At 35.4% G+C, this 18,205-nt stretch overlaps 1 protein-coding gene across 1 annotated transcript in view; it reads left to right on the forward strand.

Moving 5' to 3' along the window:
• The window catches only part of dph1 (diphthamide biosynthesis 1), a 127,876-nt gene extending 120,166 nt beyond the window's left edge, over positions 1 to 7,710 (forward strand). The window contains exons 11-12 of the mRNA XM_067450604.1: positions 1,425 to 1,559; positions 7,065 to 7,710. Of these exons, the coding sequence (XP_067306705.1) occupies positions 1,425 to 1,559; positions 7,065 to 7,145 (216 nt within the window). The 3' untranslated portion in view covers positions 7,146 to 7,710. The remainder of the gene's footprint in view (positions 1 to 1,424; positions 1,560 to 7,064) is intronic.
• Positions 7,711 to 18,205: the final 10,495 nt, after the last annotated feature.

An 18,205-nucleotide genomic window follows, 5' to 3' on the forward strand; every position in this document is an offset into this window, starting at 1 on the left:
AATAATATAATTAATACAATATGTTAATAGAATATTTATAATATTTTGTTTAATTTTATATGGGTATATTTTTTCATATAATATTATATGGTTGTTGTTCAGTATTATTACATTTGTATTTATTGCTAAATTATTAAAGTTAAGTTAGTTTTATAAACAAATATAAATATTGTTTGTATAAATTTGTCTTGACTTGTTGGTCCCTACATAATTAATGTAGTTCAATGGCTTTTTAACTATTTATATATTATATTATGATTTTTTTAAATATTTTATTAATAATTTATGTGTTTAATAATTAATATTAAAAATATAGTTAAATTATTATAATACTTTGTAAATTAATAAAGAGTGAAAAATGTTTTCACAATGTTTGCCTGTTGTGATTAGTTTTTTCCTCTCTCTATAATTCCCTTATTACTTTGTTTGATGGCTTTGCTTTCACTATCATTCTAAAATATTAATATAAAATAAAGAGTGGGTAGGTCCAAACTTCTGACTTCTGACAGTTCTGCAATCTCTTTCTATAATATTTTTACTTTATACAATTAGAGAAAAAGTAAATTCTATGCAGGTTTAATAAGAGTATATAATACTCTTATACTCTTATTAAACCTACATAGAATTACTTTTTCTCTAATTGTATAAATGTATTTAATAATATTATTATTAAATGCATACCATATTTCAGAAGCCTCAATGTTCACAGAAAAAAAACGATGAGGTCAGAACTTCTCAACTGTCGCTTTTCCAGTCAGTAAAAGCGAGCGACTGTGGTATTTGAGATTTTGAAGGGTATTTTGTGAAGATTTGTTTATTTGTGAGGTATTGTAGTATTGTCAGCGGAGAGAGACGGTCCTTCACCGGAGGCGGGGGCGTTTGTCATTTCTCCCACGGTATTAGAGCCGTACATTACAGCGTGCCTCGCTTGTGAAGTGGGTATACGTGCCCACGGGCGGAGATGAACACGGCGCATTGATTATTCATATAAGCAGCTCAGTCTGACTGGTGAGATCCTGCTGGAGTTTATGTAATGTAGCCACATGCAAAAGGAAGTCCTGCATTCCTCTAGAGGCCCGCTAATGTATTCGTCTGCATTTGTAGGTCACATGGAACAGCACGGATCTCACCTCGACTCAGTCTCTGCTCGGTGCATATCGCTAGTGGAGGAGATCTTTGCGTGTCGGTAATACATGAAGCCATCCGGGAGTGTTTTTGAGAGTCATGTGACATGGCCTCTCAGATGAAAAGATTGTGTATGACTAGAATCTCCCTTGATATCCGATTGCGCTGTATCGACCCGTCAGCGGTTGGCAGCACTGCCATGTTGTTTTCTCAAGATTCTCGCCGTTCCTCAGGTTTGTAGCTAGAGTGTTTGATGCTGCAGTCAGCTGTCTTTAATTAAAAATCTCTCTCTGTTTCAGGCAGCAGTAGCACTGCAGCAGGTGGGATGGCAGGAAGTGTATCCTATGGACTTCTATTCCAATCAGAGCCTGGGGGCTTGGACTCCTAATCACCCAGACAACCAACCAAAAAGACCTTCACGCAAACCTGCCCAGGTGTGTGTGTGTGTCTGCGTGTGTGTGTTGCACTTACGGAAAAAGAGAGATTCTCCATTCATTTTAACCAATGAAAAAAAAACATTGACTATTTCGACCATTTTTTTTTCTTCATTTTTATAGTTTATTTTGAGGCCGTTGCAAAAGCGTTATTTTAATGACAAATCTTAAATATGCATTTTTATAACTCGAGAGCACATCTGTTTAACCCTCTGAATTCTGAGCTTTTTGAGGGCCCTTTAGAAGCTTAAGAGCAAAGATGAAAAGCATGATATGTAAGATTTGTATTAAAATATCCACAAACATCTAGAAGAATGTAATATATATATATATATATATATATATATATATATATATATATAACATATTTTGTTGGCTTGTGTACTTAAATTATGTTGAATATTAAATATTAAATGTTTCCAAAGAAATAAGTATTTTTAACCAGGGCACAGATCGTGTCCATGTGTCACCTATCAGTGACGTCATACCCGTGTTGCCCTCGATTTTTGGTTTCATTTTGTTGAAACAATTGAAACACCAAAGGTGCTTTGAAATATTGTGTTTTATTAGACAGGTGAGCAACTGTTTGGATACATTCATCGACAGAAAACGAATCATTGTTATATAGATTAACACAGTAATTGTTTAAATCTCATTTTCTTGGTTTACCACAAGTAACATGTTTTACCATGCCTAATATCGATCTAGCTCACTGCAGTCCTCATCAAGTGTGTCATGGTAGCCTCAGAGCGAACGCATAGAGTAGCATTAAAACATAACTTTCAACACTTTAAAATGTATCTGCGTTACAATGTAAGTGCAATACAAATAAAATGTATTATTATTATTTATTATTATAAGCATGACCGAAAGCAACACAAACGGTCTTCTGCGGTATGATAAAAGCACTTTGTGCCTTGAGTCCCATTGGACTCTCTTCCATCGGCTGTAGAGGTGAAGACAACAAATCGCATGATTCTGCAAAATCAAGGCAGCATCAAGCTACGCCTTTGTTTCGAATAAGCGACCTCTAGCTGCGAAAATTACACTTTTTGACTTTAACGAATCTCTCTGCTCACAGGGAGATTTCTTTCACTCCAGTCTAGCATATAACTGGATGCACTCTGTCAAATATACAGTGCTCTCATGGTTCTTCTCTCACTCAGATTTTAATTTGTCCTGTGCACTTGTGGTCCTCATGCTTCTTTCTCTAGAATTGTCTTCTCTCCTGGATTTAATGTTGCCAGAAGCAACCACCAGACTTTCACGACTGACTGATGAAATAACACAGTGTACCTTTAAATAGGAAAGAAATTACATATGCACCTTTGTTTCACTTGATAGCAATTTCAAGTTGATTTAAGTCAGCAAAGATCTCTAGTTTTTTTATTTATTATTTAATAGTTATTTTTGAGTTGAGTGCTTATCAACGAGAGCGTGACTCGTGACAACACCCATGTATCAAATTTAGTTTTTTGTTTGGTTTGTAATATATTAGAAGTCTGTGCGTTTCTCTTCACGAGACACAAATAACTTTTGTGTAATTCATTAACAACAACAGTAGCCTGCTCTTAGGCTATAAGTAATACTGAGTAATGAGAATGTTAAAATGTTTTATGGGGCATTGCATATGTGTATAATTAGCTCAGATATCATTTGCTCATGGAATCACAAGTGAAAAAAAATGTGTTTTATATTTGGTGGATAATGTAATTGCATCAGTGATGAGACAACAATCACAAGCGGGTTGTTGCTGTCCCATGCGTTTTCCCACCAGCAGAGCTAGGTGATAGATCAAACTTTTGCCGTATCCGGTCGGCAGACCTCCGGAGACATCATCCTTTTTTAAGAATGTCTTCAGTGCCGTTCTTTTCATTCCAAGTTAGCCATCTTCTTTGTTTTCAAGTAGCAGCCAATTCACACTGAACCGTCATAACTCTGCCATCATTATGTTAAGCCCGCCCACAGACTCTATACACAATGTGATTGGCCTGACTAGAGTTTGTTGTTTCAAGATTGCATGCCAATAGAGAGTTGCTAGACAACCTTGGCTTCAAATTACATATGCTGCCGCTAGGGTGCGTTTAGATTTCTCTAGGTTACATCCGCACAGTCATGCCGAGACAAAGCACAACCAAAACAGTGTTCTTCTGCAAAATGCAGTTTTGTTTTTTAGCTGCTAGAGGGTCTAAAGTTACATAGTGTAGTTACATTATATATTTTTTTGAAGTTACATGGTCCTTTAATGTTGTATTTAAAAATGCGATATGATTAAAATATATATAGTAAGAGTATTCAAATTTAGTTAAATAAACAGTTACATTTTAACATATTTATAATATATAGTTAAATAAACTAGCCTCTACATAATTATTTTATTTCAGTTTGTTATTTACTAGTTTGATGGCTTTAACTATTATACTTAAATATTAATAATAAAGAGGTTCTTCTGACTGGTATAGTCACAGCTCGGTTTAATCTGCAGATGTAAGAAACAATCTGAGAACCCACAGTCCCTGACATTCATGTATGCTATAATGAACATGATATCAGAGTGCCACCTAGTGATAAATCACTAACAGAGTATCTGTGCATCTGTTCCTGCACTAAAACACCATCAGCGGAGTCTTACAGGTCTTCACTGTTATTTTTATCAAACTTTGTATAGCTCATTGTTGAAAAGCAGCATGTGTTTAAAAATATTCCTGTCTGTGTTAATAAGACAATTTAGCGTTCTTCCGGTTTGTTAATATGCTTCATGTCAGAAAAGCTGATATGTCAATGTTATCATTTTCTTTGTCAGACAGTCTGAAACAACTGATTTGTATCTCAAGACTGAAGCTTGGTTTCATTTTGTTATAGTTGATGTTTCAATATTAAATATGTACATAAAATCAAGGAAGTATAAAGGGGCTAATAAATACTAATGGAACAAATTATAAGATTTTTTAAATTAATTTTTTCATTAATTATATATTATTTTATTTTTTTCAAATGTAATTTATTCCTGTGACTAAAAGCTGAATTTTCAGCATCATGACATCAGTCTTCAGTGTCACATAATCCTTCAGAAAACATACTATGGTGATTTGCTGGTAAAAAAAAAACAAGTTTAATTATTATTCATGTTGAAAGCGGTTGTGCTGCTTAATACTTTTGTAGAAACTCTATTTTTCCAGTTTAAAACAATAAAATTAGAACATTAGAAATCTTTTGTAACATTAGAAATGTCTTTACTGACATTTTTATTGATTGAATGCATCTGTGCTGAATAAAAGTATTATTTATTTTATGTATTTTTTATTATTCTTTTTGACCCTAGTCAGATACCTGGATCTTCACTTCAGAAATATCAAATCTGACACCGGACCCTGTCTGGTGTCTAAAACCACTAACACCTGTCAAGACTTATCTGATTGCAAAAACTCTATTACCAGTCTTCTGTCAGCCTGAGAAAGCCAGGGAAGAGTGGAAGTGGTGATAATAAAAAGAACAAAGTTTATTGAATAATCTTAGTTGCGTGTTTCAATGCTAAGACTTTGGATGTTTTAATGATCAAACTTCTTCTGTATGTTCCAAAGCTTAGAGTTTATCTGACCAGTATTATTATACTAAAAGATACGCAAATAAAATTGACTGCTTCACAACATCATCCTATGACGTTAAAAACTTTGTTATGGAGTCTTACAGTGAGAAAAATAAGTATTTGAACACCCTGCTATTTTGCAAGTTCTCCCACTTAAAAATCATGGAGGGATCTGAAATTGTCATCGTAGGTGCGTGTCCACTGTGAGAGACATAATCTAAATTTAAAAAATCAAGAAATCACAATGTATGATTTTTTTAACTATTTATTTGTATGATACAGCTGCAAATAAGTATTTGAACACCTGAGAAAATAAATGTTAATATTTGGTACAGTAGCCTTTGTTTGCAATTACAAAGGTCAAACATTTCCTGTAGTTTTTCACCAGGTATGCGCACACTGCAGGAGGGATTTTGGCCCACTCCTCCACACAGATCTTCTCTAGATCAGTCAGGTTTCTGGCCTGTCGCTGAGAAACAGTTTGAGCTCCCTCCAAAGATTCTCTATTGGGTTTAGGTCTGGAGACTGGCTAGGCCAGAACCTTGATATGCTTCTTACAGAACCACTCCTTGGTTATCCTGGCTGTGTGCTTCGGGTCATTGTCATGTTGGAAAACCCAGCCTCAACCCATTTTCAATGCTCTAACTGAGGGATGAAGGTTGTCCCTTAAAATCTCGCAGTACATGGCCCCGGTCATCCTCTCATTAAGACAGTGCAGTCGCCCGGTGCCATGCGCAGAAAAACACCCCCAAAGCATGATGCTATCACCCCCATGCTTCACAGTAGGGATGGTGTTCTTGGGATGGTACTCATCATTCTTCTTCCTCCAAACACGTTTAGTGGAATTATGACCAAAAAGTTCTATTTTGGTCTCATCTGACCACATGACTTTCTCCCATGACTCCTCTGGATCATCCAAATGGTCATTGGCAAACTTGAGACGGGCCTGGACATGTGCTGGTTTGAGCAGGGAAACTTTACGTGCATTGCATGATTTCAGACCATGACGTCTTAGTGTATTACCAACAGTAACCTTGGAAATGGTGGTCCCAGCTCTTTTCAGGTCATTGAACAGCTCCTCCCATGTAGTTCTGAGCTGATTTCCCACCTTTCTTAGGATCATTGAGACCCTACGAGGTGAGATCCTGCATGGAGTCCCAGTCCAAGGGAGATTGACAGTTATGTTTAGCTTCTTCCATTTTCTAATTATTGCTCCAATAGTGGACCTTTTTTCACCAAGCTGCTTGGCAATTTCTCCGTAGCCCTTTCCAGCCTTGTGGAGGTATACAATTTTGTCTCTAGTGACTTTGGACAGGTGGCTTTATGCAGCTAATTACCTCAAACAGGTGCATCTAATTTAGGATAATAAATGGAGTGGAGGTAGACATTTTAAAAGCAGACTAACAGGTCTTTGAGGGTCAGAATTCTAGCTGATAGACAGGTGTTCAAATACTTATTTGCATCTCTATCATAGAAATAAATAGTTAAAAAATAACATATTGTGATTTCTTTTCTTTTTTATATATATTATGTCTCTCTGTGGACATGCACCTATAATGACAATTTCAGACCCCTCCATGTTTTCCAAGTGGGAGAACTTACAAAAAAAAATATATATATATATATATATATATATATATATATATATATACACATACACACACACACACACACAAACATATGACACAAATGTATGGTTGCTCTCTTGAAGTAACACACACAGGTTGCTTTTGAGAATCCTTAGGTCCTTCATTATTTGAATCTTGTGTTTTGCACATGTATCTGTTATGGGTAGGTTTAGGATTTGGTATCATTAACCTGATATAAAGTGCACCAATACAACAAAACAAAAAACTGTGAATCGACCTTCTGTCTTTTAGTTTGCTTGAACTTAATAATCTCCCTTTCTCTTCCCGCAGAAGGCGGGTTCAGATGCCGGTCAGCAGGTGAGGAGCTGTGGCCGTGAGCAGAGTGCCTCCTGTGGTTGCCAGGCGAAATAACTGCAGCCCTCAGCGTAGCCAACCACAGATCATCGTGGACATCTGCAGGAGACAAGCAAGCCAATCAGATCTCGCTTTGGACATCAAAGCTCTGTGTGCAACAGCTCACTTCATCAAATCAGCACTCTGTTGACATGCACTATGAGTGAAAGGCAGAAAAAAAGCTGAGGGAGAGGGAGAATGAATGAGTCTGTGTGAGAGAAGCACAAAAAATATGAGGAAGTCTGTATGCGTCTGTCTGACATGTCGCCGGTGTGTGCGCGGCGTTTCGTCTTACGCCGTGTGAGTGGCTTTAGTTACACGTAATCATCTTGTCTCTTTCTTAGAAAGGAGCTGCCAGCCACTTTCCATTGGTGACCTTCATCCTTTCAAAATTACAGCGGGAAACGAGAGCGCGTTTGGAATTATTGCTCTGCAGAGAAAGATAATACTCATTCTAAATTCTGACTCGCTTCTTATTTCCCATTATGTCAGGATGAGTGGTTCTCCGACATAAAGGAGCTCTTTGAATGTTTTGTACGGGATGCGTTTTAGTTACACGCAAAATAAAATTAAATGTTTACAATTTGCTGTCAGACTTTGATTAACTGCTGCTACACGAATGCCAGCATATATTTTGTCTTTTGTAATCACTGAGCGGTGAAACCCAGGATGGATCAGCGGTCAGCTGAAACACATGAAGCCAATTTGACTAAAGCGGATTAGGCAGAGTCTTGGACAAACTTTTGCTGTCAGTAGTGATTATTCTTGGTGAAATCTTTTATAGTCTGAGACTAAACCTGATCTGTGTCCAGGAAAGCGGCAGTTCCTGTGAATTTAGCTCTGAAGATGCAGACTCTGACTATCAGCACAGGCCTCTGTCAAACTACTATAACTGCTTTAGCCGTCTTCACTTACGATTGAATATATTTTGTACACACAATAATTTATTGATCTACTAGATTATTTTTAGTCAAAAAGAAGCTGTAAACACTGGGTTTTGGGTTTAAAATCAAGGGTGTTTGTGAATAGATTTTCATTTATTTATTTTTTACTCTTTATTATTATACTTTTTCCATTATTATTATTACTATTATTAGCAGTATCGTTGTTGTTACTGTAATAATAATAATAATAGATATCTATTAGAAAGTTAACCCATCATTTTGCAGTAAAATTATTTTGAAAAGTGTGTGTGTGTGTGTGTGTGTGTGTGTGTGTGTGTGTGTGTGTGTGTGTGTGTGTGTGTGTGTGTGTGTGTGTGTGTGTGTGTGTGTGTGTGTGTGTGTGTGTGTTTACAATAATAATTTTTTTACAATAATAATTTTAGTAAGTTATTTTACATTTATGGAATATAAGTATTAGTAAAAAGGAACAATATTTTTATACCATTTATTGGTAATAATAATTATTAGGAATATTCTAAGAATGAGTATTTTTGTTGTTTTACTCATTATTTTTATTATAATAATAATTATTATTATTACGAAATTAATAAATGAACATGCAAGAGCAGGGAATTGCAGAGACCATTGTGAATTACATATTTTGAATATTCTGCAGAGATCTATGACGTTTTTGCTAAATTTGCGGGTGGGCTTGGTCATACATTATTCCCACTCTCTTATAAAATCTCTATCAATTTGTTGATGTTACTGCATTTGAATTGATTGTCTGTATTAAATAGGTTTTTGTATTTCATAAGGTTAGGTATACCTGTTTATCAGTGTCCACTAGGTGATGCTGTCTGCCTGATCATACAGCAAAGTCTTACCTGCTAGTTCATCCGTGCTGTTTGCTGTTGGTGATTGATTTACTGCTTTATTTTGCATGGCAGTGAATGAGAACGCGTGCTTTAGTTACTGGTGTGGCAATCACTTCCAGATGTGATGAGGATGTCGGTCTCTGCCTCGGTCTCTCCTCCACACACACACACACACACATTTCTGTGGCTGTACTAGGCATTCATTTTCTTTCTCATGGGAAGGGCATGAAAATTGACAGGAAGAGCCGAGAGATGCTCAAATTTCTTTCTGTCTCTGCCAATGCATGCATGCTGAGCTCATGAGGACTAGCAAAAGTTCATCAAGAACCTCATGATGTTTACCATATGTGCATCTGTTCCTCAGAAGTTGAGACTTCTTAAATAAATTTCCACAGTGTGTCTAGTTTTGTCATTTCAGTATCATCAAAATGTTTAATTATTTAAAGTTTTTTTTCTTCTTTGATTATTTCAGATGTATTTTTCATCATGTTTTAACTTCCATACAAAAGAAGTATTGTATTGGCGCTCAATGAAAGGTTCAGGTGATTATACCACGATACTTTGATGTAATGCACTGGAAAACATCTCCAGGTGGTTACACTTTGAAATGAAAATTCACTTGCTGCCTTTAAAACATGAGTTACTTGAAGATAACCTTTGTTTAAACTCACAAATAGTGAAGACAATGGATTACTTGAAATTGTATTTATATAAAGAAATCACGACGATTGAAGTTAGAGATTAAGTTCAAATAACTTAATTGGACTATCATGTTTTAAAGTGTGGAATTATCATTAGTGTGCGTGTGAGAGAGAGAGAGAGAGAGAGACCACCATTCTGTACCAGAGAAACGATACACTTTGACCTGATATAACTCATACAGCATTATCTACAATGGTAGAAATACTATACAAAAGATTTTATTTTTTTATTGTCAGAATTAGCTTTTCATGCTGTAGCTTCAGGAGATATAGTGGCGCAGACTGGAAAACCTCCATGTGGGGTCGTAAAGGAAGCCAGAGGAAACTGTCATGCTACCATCTTCTCTGTGTTTCGTGTAATTGTGTGATACAACTAGTAATTGTGACTTTTTAGTTTACATCTTGCAATTTAAACTTGATGACTCACTATTTTTTAGAAACAAAATCAGAATTGTGAGAAAGTCAATAATAAAGTCTTGTTAGTTATACCTAGGATATTAAAATCAACCACGGGTGGTAGATCCTTTTTCTTAATTGGCATCCAATTATGCGAGAGCGTGCTTTACACACAGCTCGTTGTGCGTGAACGCTGAACTCCGAGAGAGACGGAAGATGCGGTTGCTCGGATTCTCTCGTGTTGTTTAGGAAATTACAGTCTGACAGCAAGATTATCTCGGATCTGTTCATTTGGATGAATTAGTTTACTCATTCAGCCTACATGCTAATCATTTGTTTGCAGGAATGTAGCACATTAAAGCATGGAACTTGTGAAAAATTAAATTATTTAAATGATGTGTAATACCCACAAATATGCAAGAATTAAGGCCATAAGTAGACAATAATATGCATTTATATATTCAGTATTTAGATGTGTATATTCAGAGTTATAACTATTCAGCATTTATAAATATATATTCTGACTTATAACTCTATATGTATGTGTGTGTGTATTCAGGTTTTGTAATTATATATTCGGATTTGTAACTATATATTCATAGTACTTTTTATAACTTGGTATCTCTGAATGAAAAATAAAATTAAGAATGTAAAAAAAAATGCCTGTATAGGCCTACTATTACTTTAAAACAGTATATTGAAACATTATTTTAAGTTTAATTTAATTTAATAAATTACTAAAATGCAGCAATTATTTTAAAATAGTTTACAGACTGATCATTCAATTCCATTATGACCATGTGCATTAGTACTTTCCTATATCTCAGTCTGCTGTGAATACATTACAATCAATTGCACTTTGGCAACCATGGAGAAATATATATATATATATATATATATATATATATATATATATATATATATATATATATATATAATTTATTTTTGAAAGCTGTGAAATGACTTCTCTCTTTTTTTATCCATCTTTTTCTCAGTCTATGAGAAGCCATATATCTTGCCACTGTGTTTTATTGATTTGTATGTGTTTGTGCGCACCTGTATTTGAGATTTTGTCTCTCCTCCGCTACATGAATCTTCCTGCTACAGGAAGCGTTGAGTCACCTCTGTCGCTATTATGTTTCTGTGCTTTTTTTTTTGTCCCATTTTTTTTTTTTTTTTTTTTGCTTTAGTTATTATCTATCGTTCTCAGTCCTAATTGTATATATTCATCAAACTTTACCCATCCACCTCAAACAAAGACAAAATGGATGTATTAACTGACCTTGAACCATCTATATCAGATATGTTTCTACAGTGACTATGGGGAACAGAACCATTTGGGTTTATTTTAGTGTTACTGCCCAGAATTCTCAGCATGCAGCCCTATCTCTTACCTGCTGCCTGACCACCTGACCGCAGGCCCGCTTAACATCATGATTCTTATATTCAACAGCAGTCACTTCACTGAAGATTAGCCCTGCTCTCCAGACTCATTAGATTATCAGCTTTACCATTTAAACCCCTTTTCTGGAATCAGATGAAACCGTGTCCTTGGCAATAAAGGATTCTCTTGGGAATCATGATTTGCAGTGTTATTTGATCAGAAGCAAGACTTGATTTGCATCTTGCATATAAAGCATATTACTATAAGAATGTAAGTACCAGTATATGCTTAAAATCAGTGAAAGCTGAGACTGAATATCTGGATGATTGAATAACTGTGAGAAATGTAATGTATTCACAGCTCCCAGCCGTTTTCCTCCATTTATATAATGAAACACAAATATGGTTAAACACAGTAAAGGACATCCCTGCAGGACACGTCATTTGATCATCTTTTGTTCTAATAGTTATTTTATTAATAAGTTATGTACATTGTTGTTTTAATTGTGTACTGTACTGCTGTATAGTACAGTATATTGAATGTTACCCTGATACCGTTTATCAAGGCTATATGTAGGTAACTCTGCCGTCAATACATTGTCGTGATTAGCTTAAGGTGGTTGTGAGTATATTTTAAGGTAAAGGCAGATTTGATGTAGTATCAGTGTGTTAAGTGATGTATCAAAACTAGGCTTTCAGTTAATGATATGCCTATATACAGTTATGAACTATAAAATATATGATGCTGTAGTACTTTGAACATTGTCACCTTTTTTTGTACAGTGCTGAAAGAGAATTTTTTTTACCCACTATAATAGTACGAGGACCAAAATAAGTGGCCAAAATCACACTAAGAGTGTTGAATTGAAATGTGAGATTGAATTTTGTGATCTGATGCCTCGCCTCGGGTAAAGACTGAACATTAATATCAGAGAAACTGTAATCTGTAAAGTGAACCATGCAGAGCTGAAACCAGAGGGAAGTTGGAGATTTACTGTGAAAGTGAGGGAGAAATATCAAGTGTTAAAATGAGATGAGTAATTATGTGTGGGAGATCAGTCTGTCCTGTATGATTCAGCCAAAAACACCTCTACAAAAATCCAACATACACTATACTACAAATTAATTTGAACAGTGGTGGCTTTCTCTTTCCTCTACACTCTATAGCATATTACTTTACTTTATCACCGGCTGTTACTGAGTGGCTTTTTGGAGATACCAGCTTAATGAATCATGCATATTTCTATGCCTTTTAAAGCTCTTTGGTTTTGAAGGACAGTCCAATTAAGAGCGGCCCTGTTTGGAAAGACAGAAAGTCGTGATTTGGCTGTTTTCTCTTTCATACTTTGAAAATCTGGCCATCGTCGTGTGACGATGACTGTCTGAACAAGCAAAGTCTACTCCATACAGACAGAATTTGAACTCAGTTTAGTAGAACAACTGCAAGACTAACAAATGCAATATTCATAGGCTATATTTTTATACATATTTAGTGATTTGACAAAACTGATTTACCTTACATATTAATTATATCAACTCATCTGAGTATAAAAGTGGTTAGTATTTACTCAATCTAATCATGTTCGTTCTACTTAATGAAATGTTAGAATAACATCAGGGACGATAACTATACAGTTCTAAAAATCATTCTAAACATAAAAAATAGCAGAGTCTACACCATCTACATCCATAACGGCAAAGAGAAATGCTATCGTTTAAATCACTTTCAGAAAACCTTTTTTTCCAGCTGATGAACTATTAAAAAAAAAAAGATATAATATATATATTATATATATAAAATGCTGTTTATTCTAGTGCGTGCTGGTGTGTCAATGCTCAAGCTCCTTAAACTGGAATGGATTCTGGTTGGCTCTCAATTTATATATATATATATATATATATATATATATATATATATATATATATATATATATATATATATATATATATATATATATATATATAAATATATAATTATGAAAAAATATATAATTATTTTTATTTTTTTAATATTTGGTATATATATATAATATTATATTTTTTTATAATATTTTTATTTTTTTAATATTTAATAGTTTTACACAGAAAAAAAACTGTACAAAGGTTGGACAAAATCCTTGGACATTTTTTTGGTTTTTGGTAAACCGCTTATAAATTATACTAAGTGATATTTTTGGAAATGTAAAAATGTAGAAATTTTCTGGGATAAGTATGGTTTAGTGGTAGGGTTAGTTACAGTTTGTACAGTATAAAAATCATTATGTCTATTGAATATCTCCATAAAACGTGTGTTAATGTTTTTCCATCCCGGTGGAGACCTTAATGCACACTGACTCAAGGGGACTTGTGTCACCGAGGGGATCTAAATTGTTTTCCCCATAAAGAAATTTTTGAAAATGTAAAACTGCATAAAATTCTGTGTGATGGGTATGTTTAGGGATGGGGGGGGGGGGGGTTGTGTGTGTGTGTGTGTGTGTGTGTGTGTGTGTGTGTGTGTGTGTGTGTGTGTGTGTGTGTGTGTGTGTGTGTGTGTGTGTGTGTGTGTGTGTGTGTGTGTGTGTGTGTGTGTGTGTGTGTGTGTGTGTGTGTGTGTGTGTTTTCTACAGCATCCTGTTGACATTTGCTCCACAGGAATTTGACTATTTACTTGAATTTGCTTTAACAGTAAAGATTGTCATTGAATGAAATAATACTACTTTATTTAAGTTTTACATTAAAGTCTTACAGAACCAACATATTACACTCCATTGCATCACAAACAATACATACATAGTTCAAATGAAAACAACAATTGACAATATACATGTAGATTTGGTTGGGCAATATTAATATTTGATATACAATAGTTTTGAAATTGAGGTCTGATAACTGGTATGATTTGAGTCTAATTCTCAATGCGTCAGACAGTTACTTTGATAAGTTCTGATAACTAACACCTCACCTTACAGCAGGGACACGCAACATATCCCACAGATTTTAGTTCCAACCTCAATCAAATACACAAATATATTGATTAGATGTTCAATATTTGATGCAAGACAGTTGCTCATCCCTGACTTGTGATTTGGTGTCATGAAAAGTTAGCATGTGGTAAGTTACACCTAAAACTAACAAAGTACTGCCTTATTGAACCGTGAACCTTATTGAATGTATATATGTATATGTATATATGTGTATATATATATATATATATATATATATATATATATATATATATATATATATATATATATATAGCTTTGTTTTAACCCTAAACCTATAGTAAGTACATGTTTTAATTAATATTACTTAGTTGTGTAATTGCATGGTAGCAACGGCACATTAAAATAAAGGGTTATACTTTATTTCAAGATGTCATTGTTAGAGTGTAATTATATATTTAAGTACTGGGTAATATTTAATAACTGCATGTACTTACTATATAAGGTTAGGTTAGTTGCATATAATTATGCATAGTTTGCTGCTATTACTATGGTAAGTACATGTAACATATGTAACAAGGATACTGCAAAATAAAGTGTTACCAGTTCAACTGTCCCAATTCTTGCACTACGTATGCTAATTAATATGCAAGATTAAATTTAGGGCCTTCCTAATTGTCTACAAAAAAACAGGATGCCAAAAGCCTGAGAAACTAACTAAACCAAACCCTAACTGTAACACTTAGTACATGTAATTAATAAATATTACTCAGTACTTATTTGAATAAGTACAATGTAATTACATTACCTTAAAATTTGATTATGTGGTAGTTTGGCCAAATAATAGGGCACTGTTTTCGTATACCCAGAATTTGTTTTCACTAGAAGTTTTAGTATTCTTTTAGTGTATAAGTATGCAAGTAGCCTACACATAGTTCAAAAAAAGTATGCAAGTATGCACTGAAACACAGTGGCCAAGTTCATCAAAATTACTGTACAAAATACAAAATTAAAACAAGAATGCATCTGTATCATGTCTGAAAAAAAGAATTGTGGGTTATTAAAAAGAGAGAGAGAGGATCATGCAGATGTTTCTGCCCCCTAGCGACCATGGCTGTAGACTGTTACCAGAAGTGCTGTTGCTACAGTAACAATCTAATGCCACGGTCGCCATGGAGACAGCAAGAGAAGGGTTTGCGATGGAAACTGTAGGCAAGCTAACCTGATTGGCTCGTCGGCTACGACACGGCCCGCATATTCAGCACAGGGGTTTCCAGGGCAGATGACACAGATTCGTGCTCGCCGTTCTTAAAGCGGTACTAACCAGGCCCACGTGGACTTAACAAGATTCTTGCAGGGGTTGAATTCTCTGTGGATGGTTGCCAGACGTCAGTAGCCATGACTGTAGACTGTTACTGTACTTTCAGGCACATTTAGCAGTAAGCAGTCTAGAGCCAAGGTATTGATGCACTGACCTTGGGTGCATTCCCATTTGTCAAATGTACTTTTTCCATGTATTTACTATTAGGCATCCTGTTTTTCGCATAGCCTTGAAAATAAAACATTCTTTAAAATATTAATGTTTAACATTTCAAGAAGCATTTCAATTTATTTTAAATGGAAAATGCCATAGTATTTTGATACACTTATTTTGCACATTTAACCTATCTAAAAATCCATCTTAACAACAATCAAGCATCTCAGATGGCAGCTGTAAATAGAAAAGCAGTTTTCCCGGCCTAGACACCATCAAGAGTCCATAATGGCATGGCCCACTTCCACAACTCTGTATTGATTGCAGTGGAGATTATCGGACTGACTCATTTCAGGATATTAGCTGATGGTGGGGGTTATGCAAGCCTAATTCAGTAACATGCTCTTATGTCCTGTTGATGCTATGTGTAGTGACATCATAAAATGATGCGAGAGGATAAACTAAAGTAGCACTTGTTGTGACCCTGTAGTCATTATGCAGTATATGTTTTTTTTCCCTGATGCTGTTGTGTTGCTTCTGTTTGTGAAGTTTATTTCAGGGCTCAAACGATGACTAACTCTGAACTTTATCATTGCAGTCAAGTGATAAAGTGGTGCTTTTGCGATTTGCCATTACACAAACTTGGGCCTTTTAGGTATGCCGGCTAAATCTGTTTTTTAAAGGATTAGTCACCCAATTATTACCATTTTTGAATTAACATTTACTCATCCTTGTATTGCTTTAAATCAAATGGCTTTTTCTTTTGTGAAACTCAAAAGGAAAAACTTTGTAGAATAACTTTAAATGTTAGGCAGAATCAGTCAGCGTCTATTTGCTTTCTTTGTATGAAAGAAAAGCGAAGATGCTATGAAAGTAGGCTAAGTCATACAGGTTTAGCACAAGAGTGTAATAGAATAAATACTTAATTTCGGGTGAACTGTCCCTTTAAGTTATGGTTGGTGTTCTGCTTGAAACCATGTGTGCTATCCATGGTGCTGACAGGCGTTCATTTCTCCATTGATCGATTTTTATGTTTTCAGTCTAAAAATCTAACGCAATTTGAGATAGCCTACATTAGAGAAGAAATTGTTTAAATATTGATGTTTTGTAGCCCCATGTGTTTATTTTATTCCCTGAAAGCAAAGCGCATTATTCGTCCTTATGTGCATTATTAAACTGAAGATTTGATGAAACTGACTAAACTGACTAGATAGGAAGATTTCAACTTAGCGCTTCCCTAACACTGTTCGTCTATATAGAATGAGGGGTAATCCCTTGATGATGTCAGTGAGGAGATAACGACACGAGTGTGAATTCCATGCCGAAATATTTCGCAGAACTCGTGTGGAGGCTTTTGGATGTTCTCCACGTTGTTTCAACCTGCCTCAGAGTCAGAATCCCCCACCTCCCTCAGTGTGAACCCTCGTGGGGCGCGAGGTGGACAGCTGCGCATGCGCCACACGCGCGCTGTTTCTTTAAATGATCCCGACGGGTTGTTGGAAATCGTCGGCGTGTGCGCAGGAATGACGCAGGATTGACTTCATCTGAAAGTACGTCACGATATTATTAATTCAAAATGAGAGAGAGAGAGAGAGAGAGAGAGAGAGAGAGAGAGAGAGAGAGAGAGAGAGAGAGAGAGAGAGAGGTTGTAAGCACGTCCTTTTCCCCCAAAACGGAAGTGTGTTTCGGCAATGGCAAGTGAAGTGTTAGATAATATGAATCATGTCGCGCGGACAGCGAAAAATAACATCTGGACACATGCATGCGTAATGTGGACCCGGTTGATAGCCATTCATATTGCATTTAATATTAAATCTAAGCGTTCCGCCAAGCAGCTGTGCTTATTTTACCTTTGAGATATTTCTCAAATAGGTCTGTCTATGTAGTTGATACTGAAAAAAAGGCAATGTCGAAGTGGTTGATCTGTACAAAGATGCTGAGCGCTAGAATAATACCAGAAATGTGACATGTAGTTTATCAAACACAGCACAGCACAGCCACATTTCTAGCACAGCATGCAAAACGCTTAACCTTGAAAATCTAATTTTGCATAGCAATTTAAATAGGCATCCAGCATTAATGTAACAAAATATGTCTCTGCTAGTAGGGTAATAAAGCATATGAAACAAATTGCAACTCTCTGTCGACGAGAGTTCTAACCCCTTAAAGCATGAAAGGGGCATTTATATGGAATTTAGCAAATAAAACGATAACGTTTATCACATATAGGCTACATGACCATGTGTGTCTTTGACTTTCTAATATACACCCTGGTTTCTGATCTGTCACTGCACATGTGCGCAAAAGTGAGTCACACTGCAGTAACTTTCACTCGTTCACATCTACGAAATATAACAGGGAAGACCAATGACACCACGAATCACAAATGTAGCCTAATCCTTTTTTCTTTTCTTTTTTTTCTTTTTTTTACAATATCCGGA

This window comes from Pseudorasbora parva, chromosome 8, assembly GCF_024679245.1.
Source record: "Pseudorasbora parva isolate DD20220531a chromosome 8, ASM2467924v1, whole genome shotgun sequence".
NCBI lineage: Eukaryota > Metazoa > Chordata > Actinopteri > Cypriniformes > Gobionidae > Pseudorasbora > Pseudorasbora parva.